Source organism: Ovis aries, chromosome 5, assembly GCF_016772045.2.
Source record: "Ovis aries strain OAR_USU_Benz2616 breed Rambouillet chromosome 5, ARS-UI_Ramb_v3.0, whole genome shotgun sequence".
Classification (NCBI taxonomy): domain Eukaryota; kingdom Metazoa; phylum Chordata; class Mammalia; order Artiodactyla; family Bovidae; genus Ovis; species Ovis aries.
In genome coordinates, this window is record NC_056058.1 from 65,579,323 (window position 1) to 65,597,467 (window position 18,145).

At 41.5% G+C, this 18,145-nt stretch overlaps 1 protein-coding gene and 1 long non-coding RNA gene across 6 annotated transcripts in view; one reads left to right on the forward strand and one right to left on the reverse strand.

The window, feature by feature from the left end:
* Positions 1-1,911, reverse strand: part of LOC114114903 (uncharacterized) — a 34,656-nt gene extending 32,745 nt beyond the window's left edge. Inside the window, exons 1-2 of the long non-coding RNA XR_003589471.3 lie at positions 1,802-1,911; positions 680-750 (exon numbers count right to left, since the gene is read on the reverse strand). This is a non-coding gene — a long non-coding RNA (uncharacterized LOC114114903). The remainder of the gene's footprint in view (positions 1-679; positions 751-1,801) is intronic.
* SGCD (sarcoglycan delta) overlaps positions 1-18,145 on the forward strand; it is a 1,058,523-nt gene that overhangs the window by 899,071 nt on the left and 141,307 nt on the right. For all 5 annotated transcript variants that reach the window (XM_060415950.1, XM_042250671.2, XM_060415951.1 and 2 more), the window contains one exon: positions 4,114-4,233. In XM_060415950.1, coding sequence (XP_060271933.1) covers positions 4,114-4,233 — 120 coding nt within the window. The remainder of the gene's footprint in view (positions 1-4,113; positions 4,234-18,145) is intronic.

The following is an 18,145-nucleotide window of genomic DNA, read 5'->3' on the forward strand; positions in this document are numbered from 1 at the left end:
CCTTCCAGCTTCCAGATGGCAGTGGCAGGCCTGGGACACGGCTGGCGCACCCTGATGGAGGAGGTGAATTGAGGAGGTGCTTCACACATAGACCACTGTCAGCAGAAAGGGATTAACTGAAAATGAGTTTCAGGTTACAAATTATGATCTTTTCCATCCCAGAGAGGAACAGTGAGTTTTCCAGGAGACCTCCTGAGCGGTCTCCAGCTCCATTTACTTTTCTCTGTAGAATTTTTTTTTTTGTTTTTTAAAGATTTCACCAACATTCACAGAGGTTTGGCAGCCCCAGGTGAAATCAACAACAGAACAAACCATCTGCACTATGGAGCCAGTGGTCTGTCTTTGGGGTTTTGGCTAAAACGCCAACTACTGAGCTTTATATACACAAATGATTCTGGCTCCAGGGATGAAGTCCATTTTGAATTCTGAGAAAGCCTGAAAAACAAAATAACTTAATTGTCTTGTGTTCTCTGTTAGCTGTAGTCTCTTCAGTACACGCACTTGCATCTCACACACCGTTAACAGGTTCAGAGAAAACTCAGCTTACACACAGGCCAGTGTCCTTGACTCCTTGGGAGTATGTCTCGTGGTCTTGCCTTGAAAGCACAGTTCAGGCGTTTGTGTTCCCAAGTCATTACACCATATCTGAATGAATCCAGATTGGGCAAATTGCACTCACCCCATGCCCATGCTGAGATCCTTCATTCATTCATTCATTATCACTGGACTTCCTTATCTACAGTCTTCACCCTAAAAAGAAATAGTAGCATCCTCAAAGCGTTTCCAAGTAATACTGGTTTTACTGAAGGTAAAACTGTGACCGAGTGGATAGCTGCATCTTAGCCATCCTTAAGCAGCCTAATCCCAAACCCTCATTGTACACGTCTGTCCTTACAAGCCTCTCTCATCCTTGACTCTATCTTCCTAATACCTCGCATTCTCAAGAGCTCCTCTTCTCATTGCACCAGACTCCTTTCCCTTTCCAGACAAGTAAACATGCATTTTCTGCCATGAAACAGTTCTGAGACTGCAGTTCCAGATGCAGATCTACCATTAACTCACTTGGTGACCTTGAGGGAGCCCTTGGCTTTGCTGTCACTGGCTTCCCAGGTGGCACTAGTGGTAAAGAACCCGCCTGCCAATGCAGGAGACACAGGAGATGCAAGTCCAATCCCTGGGTTGGGAAGATCCCCTGGAGGAGGGTTTGGCAACACACTCCTGTGTTCTTGCCTGGAGAATCCCATGGACAGAGGAACCTGGTGGGTTAACAGTCCTTAGGGTCACAAAAGAGTCAGACACAACTGAAATGACTCAGCACACATATTCTCACATCCAGCACAATGGCAGTTAGAGAAGACAATGTCTTAGTCCCATGCCATTTGGAAATGTGTGCCCTGTCTGCTGTTTCAATCCCCCACCCATTAAAGAGCTTCTCCAATGTCCTTTGTTTTGTCAGAGGTCCAGCTAAATTGGCAAAATGATGTGAAAGCGGGAAGTTCACTCAGAGACGATCACCCTTCATTTATTTCAGTGTATTGAGAACATTACATTAGCAAAATGGCTGTGGTCATGACCCCAGTGGTGATGATCACAAGAGCAGCCCCCCTACATTTCACAGCTCTTCTCCACCTGCAGAATTCTTTGTATAAACACAGTATAATTCATTTTAACCTCTCTTTGAGATGGATAGAAGCGATGGTAGCACAATTTCAAAGATAAAGAAAATGAGGTTCCGAAAGATCAAATGATTTTCCCAAAGTCATATTACCAGAAAATGAGAAAGTTGGGACATGATTTTTACCTTCTGATGGTCTTCTGATAGTGCGATAGTCTTGCCAAAGAGTAGAGTGGCAGACAGCAGACATCCAGGGGCCGACCTGGCTCTATCCGCCAAGCTTTGGTGTTCTGTGTGAACAGAATTTCACAGAACATCAACATCAGACAAGGCCACTTAGTGGCCATGAAAGATAGGGACAAAACAAAAAGCAAACACAACTGTGATCATGTCTGAGCATAGATTAAAAATAGAAACGTTTTTCCAAACCACAAGAATGACCAAACTATCCTCTATCCCCCTCTAATATGATTGACTGCTCTTTATCTATTACAGTTTTAGCATTGTTCTGGTCCTCCCTCCTCTGGATAAGATTTACTAAAATGCTAATCATAAATTTGCTGTCAGTTCCTGACAGTATCTAATCCAGAACCTAAAGCCCTTCCCTCACATAACCTATCATAAAGGGCCAGATCCTATAAGTTCTTACTTCTTGATGAGAAACTCCACAGTTCCGCGTGGTGTGTGTTCTCTCTTACGGCCATGAGCTGAAAATCCAATTTGTTCAACTCCAGTGTATTCCTAGTGATCTTTACATGGAAGGCATTAAAGGCCGTTTCATTACTACTTTTTACTAATAAGTGACATGTCTTGAAAAATGACTAGATAAAAAAATGCCATGCAATTTTTTTCCTCCACATCTAGGAGTTCCGCATTCTTGTATTCACCAACTAGAACTAGAAATATTTGGGAGAAAAAAATTCCAGAAAGGCCCAAAAAGCAAAACTTGAATATGCCCCCATGCTGGCAACTGTTTACATAGCATTGATATTTTATTTACAGCTATTTACACAGCATACATTGTATTAGGTATCCTAAATAATTCAATAATTTAAAACATGCAGGAAAATATGTATAGGTTATATGTAAATATCATACTGTTTTATATAAGGGACTTGAGAGTATCCATGGATTTCAGTATCCAATGGTATCCTAGACCTAGCCCCCACAGATACTAAGGGAGAACTGTATCAGAATCCCCTGGGCAGTTTTGCAGAAAATATAAGCTTTCTGGACTCTATCCTCAAATTTCTTTCTATATGAATTTCAGACCAAAAGATAAATTCCTTTTTGATCTCAGGTAGGATCACTGAGGATGATTATACCCCTAGGTTATCCTGATGCATTTCTGTGGTTGAAGTTTTTGGAACCTTCTGAACTTCTGGTATTTAGGTAGCTCCATTTCTTTAAGAATTCTAACACACTAACCTGTTCTAATTTTTCTGTAGTACCTAAGGAGAAGGCAATGGCACCCCACTCCAATACTCTTGCCTGGAAAATCCCATGGATGGAGGAGCCTGGTAGGCTGCAGTCCATGGGGTTGCTAAGAGTTGGACATGACTGAACGACTTCACTCTCACTTTTCCTTTCCTGCATTGGAGAAGGAAATGGCAAGCCACTCCAGTGTTCTTGCCTGGAGAATCCCATGGATGGGGGAGCCTGGTGGGCTGCTGTCTATGGGGTTGCACAGAGTCAGACACAACTGTAGTGACTTAGCAGCAGCAGCAGCAGTAGCTAAAACTCTATGTGGTTTTCTGTTTGATTTACTAATACATGTTTTAATGTATATTAGCAGGTAAGTGCTGAGGGATCAGGGACTTTGTCTTCCTTTCACCACTACTATAGCCCCAGCTTCAAGCATAGCATCTGTTGTTATAGATAAGCCCTCTAAAAGTTATTTTTTATTGAGTGAAATTCTAGCATGAAAGATTCAATAGCTTTCAAGACAATTACAATATATTATAGCCTCTTCTGCTAGAAGATGAGTTATATACTTGTCTGGTGTCAAAAACAGCCAGTGGGTCAAGGGTAAAGAATGAGACAGATTTCAGCTGAATTTAAAGATGCCCTTTTATGAAAGCAGAGAGCACTCACCGCCTCTTGAAGAACTGGCATGTCTTTGGCCAGTTCCAGCAATTGGGCCTGGCCAAAAAAATGCCAGTCCTTCAAGAGGTGGTGAGTGTTCTGTGCTTTCATAAAGACAAGCCAAAATCTACAGTATTTGACAGTAATTTGGTGGTTAGCTGAGGGAAATCTCATTCAAGCATTAGTTTGGAGGAAGGAGCTGATGGTTTTTAAAATCAGCCGGAGAGCGTATGATTAAAAATAATTGACAAGACATGGCTAGAGTCACGAGGCTGGTTGTCACGGCTGACTTCTGAAAACCAATCCACTTACATTAAAGTCCAATACAATCTTGTCAGATGTGTATGTTCTGTGAAAAGCTCTTTGAAATTGAATGTAGTGGGACTAATGTATTCTTTCTCTCCCTCTTCTAGGGCCAAAAGCCATCGAAGCTTATGGCAAAAAGTTTGAGGTAAAGACGGTTTCTGGAAAATTGCTCTTCTCTGCAGATAACAATGAAGTGGTAGTAGGAGCCGAGAGATTACGAGTTTTAGGTAAGGAAGCTTCAGTCATTGAACCGGTTTGATGCTACTGTGTATATTTTAGAGGCACAGTGAAATGGTGTCTAGAAGAGTGATTTAGGCCAATTACTTATCAAGGTAATTTTACTGTCATAAAACAGGGAAGAGGAACCTCCCAGCTCTCACCTTGAAAATTTCTCGAATCATGAGTCTTCATGGCATGCCTGCTGACACCAAACTTCCAGTGGGGATGTGTGCTCATATCAAGAAGTGCACTAATCTTACAGATTGACAGTCCTACAAGAAGCAGTCAAGACTTGTATACATTGTTATCATGATCACCAAACCAGGTTATAAATTAAGAATCACCTCAGAAACTTCTGAAACGTTGAGGTTCATAGAGCCAACTGTGAACCACTAAATTAGAAGTTGTGGTAGAAGGACCCAAGAATTTATTTGTAAAAACATTTGCAGGAATTTCTTTTTTGGGTCCACTGTTGAAATCATTGAATTTGACTGTGCACTGAAAGAATCTAGCAGGGTGGGTTAAGAGTTCCTGTCCTAAACCTGGCTCTTCATTCCTGCCCTGTCACCTACTAACTGTGTGAGTTTAGACAAATTAACAACATCACTGAGCCAGTTTCTTTTTCTTCTCACTCGAGCTAAGAACATCTGCCTTCTCAAGTTCTCCCTAGGGTTCGATTGAATCATGTTTGATCATATTATACACACTTATCACAGTGCCAAACACAAAATGGTGTTCATTCAGTGGTAGCTGTAGGTACTGCTGTTAATACTTATGCTGCTATTAATACTACTCCTGCTTTTCCTTCTCTTGCTCCCTAAGAGTTACTGAAACATACCAGTTAAATGTTCAGACTCTGGAATTAACCCATCATTTTAATCCTATCTTTATCCTTTACTAGCTGTGTGAACCTAAAGCAAGTTATCTGACATCTCTGTCCCTGTTTTGCCCACCTATAAAGTGGGGGTAATAGAAGTATCTACCTTCTGAGATTGGAAGGATTGAATGAAATAATCTATGTAAATTTGTTAGTAAGGTGGCTAAAAAAATAGGAAGTGATCACTAAGTACTAGCTGTTATTATCTTAAATTTTGTTATTTTTGCTTGAGCTTGTTGTTTGTTGTCTGCATTATTAGCGATTGGAAGAAGTTGCATCTTTCTTCTCCATTAGCGCTGTGTTCTCCTGGTCGTCACCTCCACCCTCAGTCCGTCAGTTTGGTCAGTCTGTCTATCTCTCTGGTATAATATACAGTCATAGCTAACTTTCTTGCTGGATGACTCTTAAGTTTTCATCCCCAAACCCAGCATCTTCCCTGAGTTCTAGGTCTTTTTCAACTAGATATTCTACCAGGCTCTCAAACTGAGATCTTGAATACCTAGTATAATAGCACACACACACAAGCACACAAAAACACACACCCCCTCACACCTCTACTCTCCCACTTGTATTTACCCCCTTACTTCCCCATCGCTCTAACTGATCCCATTTTGCTTCCCACTGTTAGTTTCAAAACTTTTGCATCGTTCCAACCAGCCTCAGGCTCAGCAGAGTCAGCAGGTGGCCATGGGCATATCCTGACAGAGCTCAGTGGCATGGGAGGGCCAGGTACAGAGGCAGTGAGCCAGGGGTGTTCTAATCACTTATCAGGTGCTCACTGGAATGTAATCTGGAACAACTGCTTTCGTCTTTCAGGGCTTTGCTTCTCTCTTGTCTGTAAAATGAGAATTGTCTAGAGCAGAAGTTTCAAGCAGTTTGTTTTTTTTTTTTTAATTTGGCAACAGAGACTTTTAAAAATAAAATTTCATACCAAACCCCAATCAATAAAATATGTAAAAGAAGAGGACTGCTCTGGGTTGTGGATGGGGCTTTTAAGGTTTAAAGGTTAAGTTGTGTAGCGTCATTGTTCCCCACCCCCTTGCTGTCGGGAGGCCTCTTAGAACTTATTTATAAAGGCCTTTAAGTAGATAGTCTTTAAAAAAGAGTAAAGTCTACTGACCACTTGCTATGATCCAAGTGCCACACTTTGTGTGCATGATCACCTTGAGACCTCACCAGCACCTTTTGGGGCAGGCACCCTTCTTATCACCCTCATTTTACAGAGGATGGAGCCGAACTGTCAGAAGGGGTGAGCCATAGGATTCACATACAGGTATCTGAATGCAGACTGCTTCTCATTAAAGCAGTATATTTTGCTGCCTTGTCAAATTGGTCCCTTGTTTAGATGAGTGGACTAAGGTGAAGAAACTTACCAAGATCAAGTACCAGTAAGTGGTGTGACTGTTGTTCAAATTCTTTCCTATGAACACTATCTTCAATGCACATGGCTACACGTAAATATAGCTCTAGGATCTTTGCCAACTCTTAAATGATCATTTTTTTCTATTATTCATAAAATAGCACTTTCTATGTTAGTTCTAAGTTTTTGTGGGGGCGGGGGGAAAACACAGAAACTGTATGTTATCTTCTTATTCAAGAGTATTTTGCTATTTCAGCTCTAAAGTATTTACCCAGGGGAAAAAGTGCTGGCATCTCATGCCACAGTCATTTTGTAAAAATGGTGTTTGGCACTTCGTGTTAGTCTCTGAACCTTCATGAGTCACCCCATTGCTTTAAAACCTGACTTTGCAAAGATACTTTAGACGTCCAAACACTGTGGTTTCATCTTTGTATATGAAATTCAATGATGGTATTACTTAAGAACTCCCCTCCTCCATTGTGACATAAACTAAGGGTTGGAGATAATTATAGTATTTGGTTGCTTGAAGGCAGGTGAATAATTTTGCTGCTGTTGTTTCTTATGCTGGTGATATTTCACTTGCACAATGATTTAGGATAAATCTGTCTCTCTCCATCATCAGAAGCATTTGTTTGTGTGTGTGTGTGTGTGTGTGTGTAAAAAATCTCAAAAGGAAGCATCATAATAAATACCACTGCTGCTACCAGTGCTAAAAAGATGAGGAAATGACCACCCCACAAGTCTCACATCCTACTCAGTGAAATGAGCCTAGTGTGTTGCAGAAATGAGCTTCCTGTCATCTGGGATCCAACCATATGGTGTGGAACGAGAAGTTTAGGCAATTTCATTTTCAGCTTAATGAGAAGTTTGTCTTTTTGAGTCATCAGACTGCACAAGCTCTTGGGAGATTGGAGTCTGGATGCATATTTCATAGTAGAATCTAGCATACCTGGATTGTGAATCTTCACTCAGATATTCAGGAACTGAGTGACCCTATCCAAGTTTCTTTTTCTCTTTACGCTTTAGTTTCTACATGTGTAAAGAAAAGAGAGAGGAACACAATAAAGAACGGAAGTAAGAATGAATGAATATAGTAAGAAACTTATGTAAATAAATCAGTTATTTTAGTTGAATAGTTGAGTAAGAATAAGCAGTAGAAGATAATAAGACTAAGAAAATAGTGTGTCTTAGATACAGTAGCTTAACCAGGGGCTCAGGACAATTGCTTATGTTCTTCTATGGATAACCACACCCACCTATTCAGTTTTCAGGATGATGACCACCTCGGGCACTCTCCAAAAACCCTGAATAGTCTAGCTAAAGGACTAGTAACCATACCTCATATAGAACAGTCAGCTATCTAGAGTCTTTTACCCTGAAAAAGATGTGGAGGAATTGTGGAGGCAGACAAGAGTTGCTGATCTTTCATAATGTGCATTTTTCCTGGGTAAAGAAATCAGGCAAGAGCTGCTTAGTTGAGTAGCTGAAAGAACAGGTGTTAATCCTGATTTCCGTCATTTGCTGGCCAGTGCCTTGAGATACATTACTTTACCTTTCTAGGCTTCCTTCTTCTCTGTGACGAGGTGTCATTTGAGTCATGAGCCCTGACTCTCACAGGAGTTGTGAGAACTAGATGGTACAGTATATGTACTGAGAATCAGCACAGTATTTGGTCCTCAGTATGCTGACTGTTGTAGTGTTGGCGATGGGTTTTATTGGTCCACTTGAGCATCAGGGAACCCAACAAGTCCTAAACTTTTACATAGCTCTTTTAGGTTCTCAGAAAAAAGGTACAGAAGAAATTGGCTTAGGACTTGTAGGAGTGTTCAGGTATCAGTTAAGTTTGGACTGGTAGATTTTCTAGACCCAGCTAGGGTCAGAAAAGAAAACACCTTTTCAACATAGGAACTACTTAGGAGAGGAATTGAAGGCCTGAGTTGATCTCCCAAAACTGTAGGGTCTTCCCTTTCATTCAGAGACAGTGATTCTAAGAGCATGGCCCTAGAATTAGCAGCATTGACTCTGATCTGCTTGTTTGACACATAAATTATCAAGCTCTACCCTAGACCTATTGAATCAGAAACTCAAGTGTAGGGCAAGTCCTAGGTGATTCTGATACAGGCTAAAGAACCACTGACCCAAGATAATCACAACTAAATAATTTTGCCACCACTTGGCTAGTAGCTCTCCATTGAGTTCACGCTCAGCTTTTTCCACTTTGCTCCCAAAATAAATATAACTAACACAGATTGAGGGCTTGTTCTGTGCAAGATGCCAATCACTTGCACTGAGTGCAAGCATTTGATCCACATCACAACCTTAGAGGAACCTGGCTCATCAACTTGATTTATAGAGGGACAAACTGTGGCCCAGAGTGATGTGAAGCACACCCAAAGTTGCACAAAGAGAAACTGGCGGAGGCAGGATCTGAATGCAGGCAGTCATACCCACAGTGCCTGATGACCTCTGTCACGTGTGTCTATCACGTGTATCTGTCACGTGCATGCATGCTAAATCGCTTCAGTCATGTCCGAGTCTTTGTGATCCCATGCACTGTCACCTGCCAGGCTCCTCTGTTCATGGGATTCTCCAGGCAAGAATACTGGAGTGGATTGCCATGCCCTCCTCCAGGGGAACTTCCTGACCCAGGGACTGAACCCTTGTCTCAGGCGTCTTCTGCATTGGCAGATGGGTTCTTTACCACTAGCGCCACCAGGGAAACCCTGACCTCCATCACAGAATCCTCAGCTTTCCTACATTCCATGACATGGAGCGTCGCCCCGACGAGGAAGGGGCACTGGGCAGCAAGTTCTCCAGCTCTTCCCCTCCTTTGGCTTCGAGAGACACTGCTTTTCCCACAGTTCTCCCACATCTGTAACTGCTCCTCTGCTTCCTAAACTCACTGTTCCTCCACCTACTCAGTGACGTGGGTTCACTCCTGGCATCACAAGCAGACTTCCCTCCGGGTCACTTCTTTGTTTTCTCTTTTCACATTTCTATGGAAAATCCTGTACTTACTTACAATTTCAGTAATTGCCCTTTTCAGATGACCCTCAAATCTGTATTTGCCTTGAACTGTCGTCTCATTTCTAGTTCCAAATTTTAAGAGTCTGGACTTTTCTGTACGGAAGTGTCCCACCACTTTCACTTCATCGCTTGCAGCCGAGCTTACCCGTTGCCCCATCATACCCTGCACCTCTCTCCTGCCTGCCTTCCTGATTCTCCACATGGGCCTCATCCCCCTAGGCTGCAAAGGCTTACTTTCCTTCAGGTACCACACGCTGTCTTTCTTCACATGGGCTTCAATGCCTCTGTCAACCTTAGATTTTCCATATTACAAAGGTGTCTTTTTTAGATCTTACGCAAGAGAATTTAAGCTTATAGCAAAGTCTGCTCTTTTAATTACCAAACAGGTGTCAAATTAGCATGGATGATGAGGCATGGTACAGTTTAACTTTAATTACAGAACAAAGATATGAAATACCAGTTAGGAATGGTCTTTAAAAAGCATCAAATGTAGACATCATAAAAGCCAGCACATCTTAGAGGCATCTTCATGGAGACACCAGAGAAAACATAATTTTGATCTTCATTAATGACCAATTTCATTGAACAATGAATCGAACATTATAGCCTTCATAAACAAAGCACAATTATAAAGTGTTATTCTAATTGTTAATTAGCTCTATTTATACTCTAGATTAGTTTTTTAAATATGTCCTCTAGATGCCACTTGATGCTAATTATCTGAGTTACAGTATTATCAATTGAAAAACATTTTAATTAAATCTAAAGCCATTTAAATTAGCATAAGATTTATATAAATTTAAACGTGGTCTGATGTTTTTTTTTTCTTTTTTAAGACCACATCAGATGATGCATTTAGCCATTTGAATTAGTTTTTGATGAGATTCTGTACTGCAGCCTAGCAATTGACAATTATGATGAAAAGAGGAGAGTGTTCTTAGCAGTATTTATTCATTAGATATATGTATCATATATGTGTGTGTGTGTATTTATATATGAGATATCTCCACATCACTGTTATGGTAGTCATGGAGATGCAGAAATGACTGTCACTGTTCCTGCTCATTGAGGGAACTGTCTTATCAGGACGATGAAGCATACATGCAAATATCTGAGAGCCCAAGCAGAAAACAAGCTTCTAAGAAGGAGAGAAGCAAAGTGACTCTAGAATTATAGCATCTAGATGGAAAAGGGTGGTATCCCAGAGAGAATTTAGAGAGCTTCTTAAATGAAGAGTATGTTTGAACTAAGTCTTGGGTATGAATTTAGGTGGGGGGAGTGCATACAGAGATTGCTTTCTTTGCAAATGGAATAGCATTTCTTTACAAATGTCAGGACTCATTTGGTTGTAAATTCTAGGATTCTAACTCAAAGCCAGTGGTGAGGAGATTATTGCCTTGTGTGGTAGAAAAGTTCAGTGGTAGCCGGCTGCAGGCTAGATTCATTAGCTCAAATAATGGAGCCAACCTCCAGTCTCCCTTTTTCTCTTACCATCTCTCAGCTCTGTTTTCCGATCTTGTCTTGTGCCTACCTCTGCTGGTAGGCAGGAGGAGTGCTTACCTTCCTAACATAAATCCAACCAAGACTTCTTTTTTATGCTGACTGGATTGACTGGAACCGTCTGCCCATCCTTGAACGTGCCATCTTGACTTTGGTGATGAAATCTGCTGTATAGCACAGCCTGGCTTATATCCCACTGTTGGAACTTGATTGGAAATGCCTGAGAGTGAGACAGAGCACGGTCCATTCTCAAAAGGAAAATTGAGGTGCTGTTACCAGGAGGAGGACTGGGTGCTAGGCAAAGAAAAATAGCAAATATTCATTATAATTTTATTATAATAATCAAAGACATGATCATGGAAAATCATGACTGTTGGGCATGCAGTAGTGGAACCGAGGCATTATGAATGGTGTCAGGGGAAGATGCTCTGTGAGTTCTCTCCCCCTTGACTGCTCAGGCCCAGATAGCCTGGCTTCCTCACTTTATCACCAAGCATGTTTTCACCACCCAGCATCTGTGCTTTCTCTTCCTTCTGAATGGAATTATCTTTTCTAGTCTATGTAGAAAGGAGTTCCTTCTTTATGTCTTTAATAACATTTCATCAAAGAGGTCTCCTTGGACTGCCTTAAAAAAAAAATAGCATGTTCCTGCTATTGAAGTCTATACCAGGAGTTGATAGAATATGGCCTGTGGGTCAAATCAGGCCACAACCACTGCTTGGTTTTGTAAATAATGTACTGGAACACAGCCAGGTTCATTTGTATTGTCTGTGATTGCTTTCACCCTCCAACATCAGAGTTGAGTAGTTGAGACAGATGATACTCCCCACTATTTTGCACTTTACAGGAAGTGTTTTTTAATTCCTGGTGTGTACATTTACCTGCTTAATTCCTCTTCATGGCAAGTATCACAACATGGCATAGTGTGTTTTATATATATGTGTGTGTATGTGTGTGTTTATTTTTTTCATCCTGTCTAGCTCATCAAAATGTAAACTTCATGATACCAGGAACTTTTATTTTTCAGAGTCTAGAATAGTGTCTGTGCTTAATAAGTGCTTGGTAATATTTGTTACATGAAAGGACTGTAATTTTTGAACGTTGGAATGTTAGATAACCAATCCGGATAGTACAGAGAAACAAAGGCAGTGAGACCTTGCATCTAAATTAAGAGATTATTATAATACCTGTGTTGATGATTCATAAAGTCCTAAATGAGGAGAGAAAGAGAGAACAAATGGGAAGGATCATCTTGAAGGAGAATGAACCTGGCAATGAACTAGATGTGGAAAGTCAAAAGGGAGGGAAGTTGAGATGTTCCTAGTGTTGTACACCGTGTCAACCTGACAGTTGTGGCATTGTTAAGAGAAATGTACAGGAGTAGCAGCAATTTAGGATAGATGATGAATAGTCAAAGCTGTGGTTTTTCCAGTAGTCATGTATGGATGTGAGAGTTAGACTATAAAGAAAGCTGAAGAACTGATGCTTCTGAACTGTGGTGCTGGAGAAGACTCTTGACAGTCCCTTGGACTGCAAAGAGATCCAACCAGTCCATCCTAAAGGAGATCAGTCCTGGGTGTTCATGGGAAGGACTGATGTTGAAGCTGAAGTTCCAATACTTTGGCCATCTGATGCAAAGAGCTGACTCATTTGAAAAGACCCTGATGCTGGGAAAGATTGAAGGCAGGAGGAGAAGGGGATGACAGAGGATGAGATGGTTGGATGGCATCACCAACTCAGTGGACATGAGTGTGAGTAAACTCCAGGAGTTGGTGACAGACAGGGAGGCCTGCTGTGCTGCAGTCCATGGGGTCTCAAAGAGTCAGACACAACTGAGCAACTGAACTGAGCTGAGCTGAGCATACACTGGCACTTGTTGCTCAAGCACCTCTTGGAGGGAGAGGCCAAGTGTCTGGGGGGCGATGCCAGCCAAAACAAAAGCCACAAGAGATGCTTTTCTGAAGAGTTTAGCAGAAGAGTAAGAGAACCGTTTGTACAGATTGAACAGGTGGACTCCAGAGAAGAGATGGTCAAAGAGGGCATCTGGGAGCAAGAATTTAGAGAAGCCTATCAAATAGGCCATAACAAACCCCCCTCTTTCTCTGGTGGAGGCTCAAGACTGGAGACAGGACTGCCTTTCTGGAGGCACCTTCAGAATTTAAGAGAATCCTCCTGTGTTCTTATGCTTTTCTTAATCCACTCTGCTTTTTCCCTTGAAAAGGAACTTAAAGGCTTTAGAATGTGGCATAATTGGGTTCTGCCATAACTACCAGCTACCTGAAGTTGGCTGTGTTACTCAGATCATTTAGGCTGTGTTTGTGGGTGCTAAATAAACAGCCTCTCCCCTTTTCCTTTTCCTGCATCTCTCTCTTTTTTCCTTCTTTCTCTTCTTTATGAAATATCCCATCAGTGAGTAGAAGGAAACCTGAGAAAGTCTGCAGGATTATATATAAAAAAGTGGACACACTTTCTCTTCTTTGGTGGTAAAAACTGAACAGTTCTCTGATCCTTGGGAGAGGAGGTTTACCAACCTAATAGTAACATTCGGGCCTGCTCTGTGTTACCCTCAGCAGAGATCATCTGCTGGAGACTCAACTCTTTACAGAGAACTGCTGATTTTACAGTTCTGGCACCTCATTCCAAGGTTGGTTTATTATTTAGAGGCATACAGAAATAATATATTTGATCATAAAGATACATTCTCCCATAAATAATGTCGTGAGAAAGTCACATATAAAAGAGTCTCAGATGAACACCCCCAACCTTAAGAATCCAGAGATACTTAATGAGAAAAGGCACAATTTTATAATAGAGAGATAATAATGAGCTTTCAGAGGTTTCATTGGAAAGGCTCCTGGGAGTACAATTCTTATAATTCTCCAAAAAATAAAAAAGAACAAGTCTCAAAGCCTGGGTAATTCCACTGCCTGGTTTCATATGTTCATCCACCCATGCACACAGGCATCTTAAACTGGGACGGGTCAGCTTTCCCCCCACACTTAGGGGTTGATAACTGATGCAGGAGGAAAACCTGTTTGCATAGCCCCACACGCTTTTCCCCTGGGCAGGAGGGAGATGTGATTTCATATCAGCAGGGTGGATTAGTCATTCTGTGTAAACATCCTGAGCTAGCTCACAGACATTGCCTTAGCCAACCCCCACACTTGCTGAGCCATGTCTTCTGCATCTGGATGGAGGGATGGAGGGAGGAGGGAATAAAGGCAGTTGGCGACATGTGTCAGCTTTCTAGTTTGCTTAAAGAGTTGATGAGGTTCCATCTTGGCTGCTTGTAAGAGAACCAATTCCAGCACTTACTGAGAGAGGGCCATGTGTGTTTTTTTTTGTTTGTGGAACCGAGACAAATTTAATTTCTCTATCAAGCTACAGCTAATGGGCTTTCAGACATCTGTCAGTTTGCTTTCATCTTCAAAGTTATCTTCTTGCCAGTTAATGCCCAAAAGAGAGTGTTTGCAGACCAGGAGACAAACTATTCAAGAGCTTCTATCAGGCCACCTTCAATGACAAAGTTTTACCAAAGAGTCTAGCTAATGAGTCTCCATTCTGATTAGTTCTGTTGATTGTTGGAGAATATTCTTATGCCACCAGAAGTCACCTGAGTTGAATTCTCCTTTTCCTTTCTTCCCAGCAGAGGCCAAGGGGAATGTTTGTATTCTGTGGTGACAGTAGGAATTTAATGAAATGACAATGTGAATAAGAAACTCCCAGTGTGCAGAATAGGAAAGGAAATTAACTTGATTCTCCTTTATTGGAGGGACTTGAGTTTAATTCGACTTATTTGAGTGGGAAAAAAAGGGACGCTAAAAATACATTTTATGCTTTTCCTCCCACCTTGCTCTAAGCTTTTGCCATGAACTACTTTTTTAATCTTAACTCCTTGGACACCCTATCTTCCCCAGGAATAGCAGGCAAGGCGGTGAGTGTGAACCTGAACAAAAGAAATGAGGGGAGATAGAAGAGAAAATATCCAGTGCCCTTCAGGACACAGAATAGAAAAGCAAATGCCAAAGGTGGTTCTTTTAGGGACAGTAGTGTTGGAAAGCAGGATGGTTTTCTGAGTGTGGGCTTTGGAGACAGACTGCCTGGACTCCACTCCTGGCTCTCCCAGTACAACCTTGGGTAAGCTCCTCAATCTTTGGAAACCTCACATTCTCATCTTATAATGAGGGTGATAAAAGTACCTATATGATACATGGAAAGTCCTTGGCATGGTGCTAAGCACAGCATAAGGTGCCCCATGTATTGATGCTGGTTCCTCCTATAAATTCCTACAGAGCAGCATGTGTGCAACTGACACCAATCAAAGTCCATTCAGGGATGAGGAACATAACGTGGAGGTCCCTCGATCACAGTCAGTTATGGTCTAGCAGGGGTACCAAAGCAGCACACACCCATATTAAATAGCAGTGAAAAAAACTTTTTTTTAAGTTAAAAAAGGAAGGCAGCCCTTGGTTGCAGTTTGTTCTGGACTCAGGGGTTAGGAGATCAAGCCTGTGAAGGTGACCTGCCGAACATCCTAGACCAGAGGTTGTGATGGCTGGGGCAAAGGTAGGCTTTGCAGATGCGGGTGGGTGAGCAACAGCTGCCTAAATGGCAGGGTCAGCAGAAGCAGAAGCCCAGCTCTGTGGTAGAGGATGTGGGATGAGCTACCATTGTTTCCCCCCTCCCCCAGCAAATAAGCATATTTGAATTTATCGTTGGGGAAGAGTTTGTCATTATCAGCATAGTGTAAATAGGAATTGCTTATTTCTCCAAAATCCTGAATTAAGATGATGTCTCAGGGCTCTGCTAGAGCTTCCCTGGGATTTTCTCCTTTTGGCAGTGTCCTGGGCAGGATGTGGCTGCAATGTTCACAGAAATATTTGAGAGGATTTTCATGCTGTAAGCCAAAAGAAAAGTCAAGTAGAGTTGGACACTTAGAAGTCATTTATGATACAGAAACTTTCACGGGTCACAAAAAAAAAAAGAAAGTGACTTCAATAGGAAGGTTCTTGGCATTATTCAAACCATAGTGTAAACAGTTCTCTCTACAAAAATTACAAAACTACAGAAAAGAAATTCAATCGTATTCAGCCAGTATTAGTTGAGTGCTGACTCTGGTCAACTGCTGTGCTGACCACAAGGACACCCATGCCCCTTGCCTTTCTACAATGCACAGCCAAGCAAGAAAGACAGATGTTTTCAACATCTACATGAGAAGAAGGATGTGTCATCGTGGGAGTAGTATATGATGGCTAGAAACATAAAATTAGGAGGTTTTAACCTAATTTTGCAAGTAAGGGAAGTCTTCCTGAAGGAAATGGTAATTAAGTTGAGACTGGCAGGACAAATAGGAGTTAATCAAGAAAAACGGACTTGGAGGAGCTAAGTGTGGACTGGCATCTACTCAATCCTGAGGCAGCATAACCTTTCATGAACAGTTTCAGGAGTCTAACCCAGCCAGAGGGTAGAGGTCAAGGAGCAGGGTGCCCAGACAGGACAAAAGACAAGCTATAAATGTTCTGTGCCAAGTACTCTTCAAATCTCTTCATGTGTTAATTCTTCCAAAGGCCTTCTGTGATAGGTTTTTTTATACTTATTTTACATACGAACAAACTAACAAATAGAAAGATAGTTTCCCCAATGTTACATCACAGGTTAAATGGCAGATGTGAGATACAAACACAGATAATCAGACTCTAGGGCGCGTGTTTATTTTTTTTATAATACCTTTGTTGAGATATAGTTCACATTGTCTTACAATTAACCCATTTGAAGTGTGTAGTTCATTATTTCAGTATGAAGAGCCTATCCTTTTAATATATGCCACATAAATGTAGCTACAAATATGCATGTCTATATTATGTATGTTTCATTTGTATTCATGGTATATATATTTGTTATGTATGTCATATATGTGTTTGTATATATGTATATACTTAAGGAGATGTACATGTGTATAAACCTATCATAAAACCATAGTATTATAGTGGGCACTGTGTGTTGTATTAAGGTATGGACTTAATAGTGGAGAGACGCTGAAGAACTTCAAATTGGGGAGTGACAAGATCTGATTTGTGATTTACAGGGTGCTGTGAGGACAACTAGCAGTGGGGGGTGGGTTGGACAGATCCAGTAATCAGAGGACCGGATGTACCTATGAGGTCTATGCTTCGTGGCTTAATTCAAAGACATTCCCAAAAGAAAGTCATGATCTTGTTCTACGAGACTTGTGCTCACAGCTCCCATTGTTCCTTTTTTACTCTCAGCCCAAAGGAAACAGGCTTTCCATATGAGAAAGGGCAGGATTATGTCAGTTGGAAAAAGCACGGGCATGGCCAAAATGAGGTCTGGACACAGTGCATTTCTTCCTGCTGAATTGCTTGATGGGAACCTATCAGAGGTCAGAGCACATTTCAGATACTTGTATCCTGGGCTTGTGGAAGAGATTGCACTTAAGCAAACAAAGGAGAGGGCTGATATGAAATCAGTATGCAAGGTGCCTATGAGCTATGGAGGAAGGCAATGTGCTTTTCTCCTTTGGCTGTTAAATATGTCTCAGCTGCCAAGGAAAATGAGTTTTCCTCTCGACTTCCTATCTGTCGCGCTGATTGGTTATTGGGGAGTGTTCAGGCTCTAGTGCCTCAGCTGTATGTTTAATGAGAGCGTCCTTGCATGAACAAGCTCCCCTGGACTAATTCTTCCTCCCAGGACTCTGAAAATATGTGTCTCCTTAGCAAACTCTGATCAAACAATTTCTAGTGGAGCAATGTGAAGTGCCAGGGAATTGTTTTTATGATGCATGGTCTCTGCTGCCTTTGAGAACTTAGGCTAGAGTATGAGATGTGAGAAATGCATCAGAAAAGCATGCACCCTAAAAGTACCCAGAGAATTGAGGTCAAGTGTGAGAAGTCAGGGTATGTCTATGCTACCACAAATCACAGATGCGCTAATGTACAAGACTTCATGGAATCCTAGAACGGAATGTAAAGTCACCCTTTGCATAGTAGTGTTGAGTTAGATCTGAATATTTGTTGTCATCTTATTTGATTCTCAGAACTATACTAAAAGGTACTCAAGATAGGGAGAAAAGAGAAAGGAACTTTCCAAATCTCCATCTTAGCGATTAAGAGACTGAAGCCCTTGGAGGTAAAAAGAG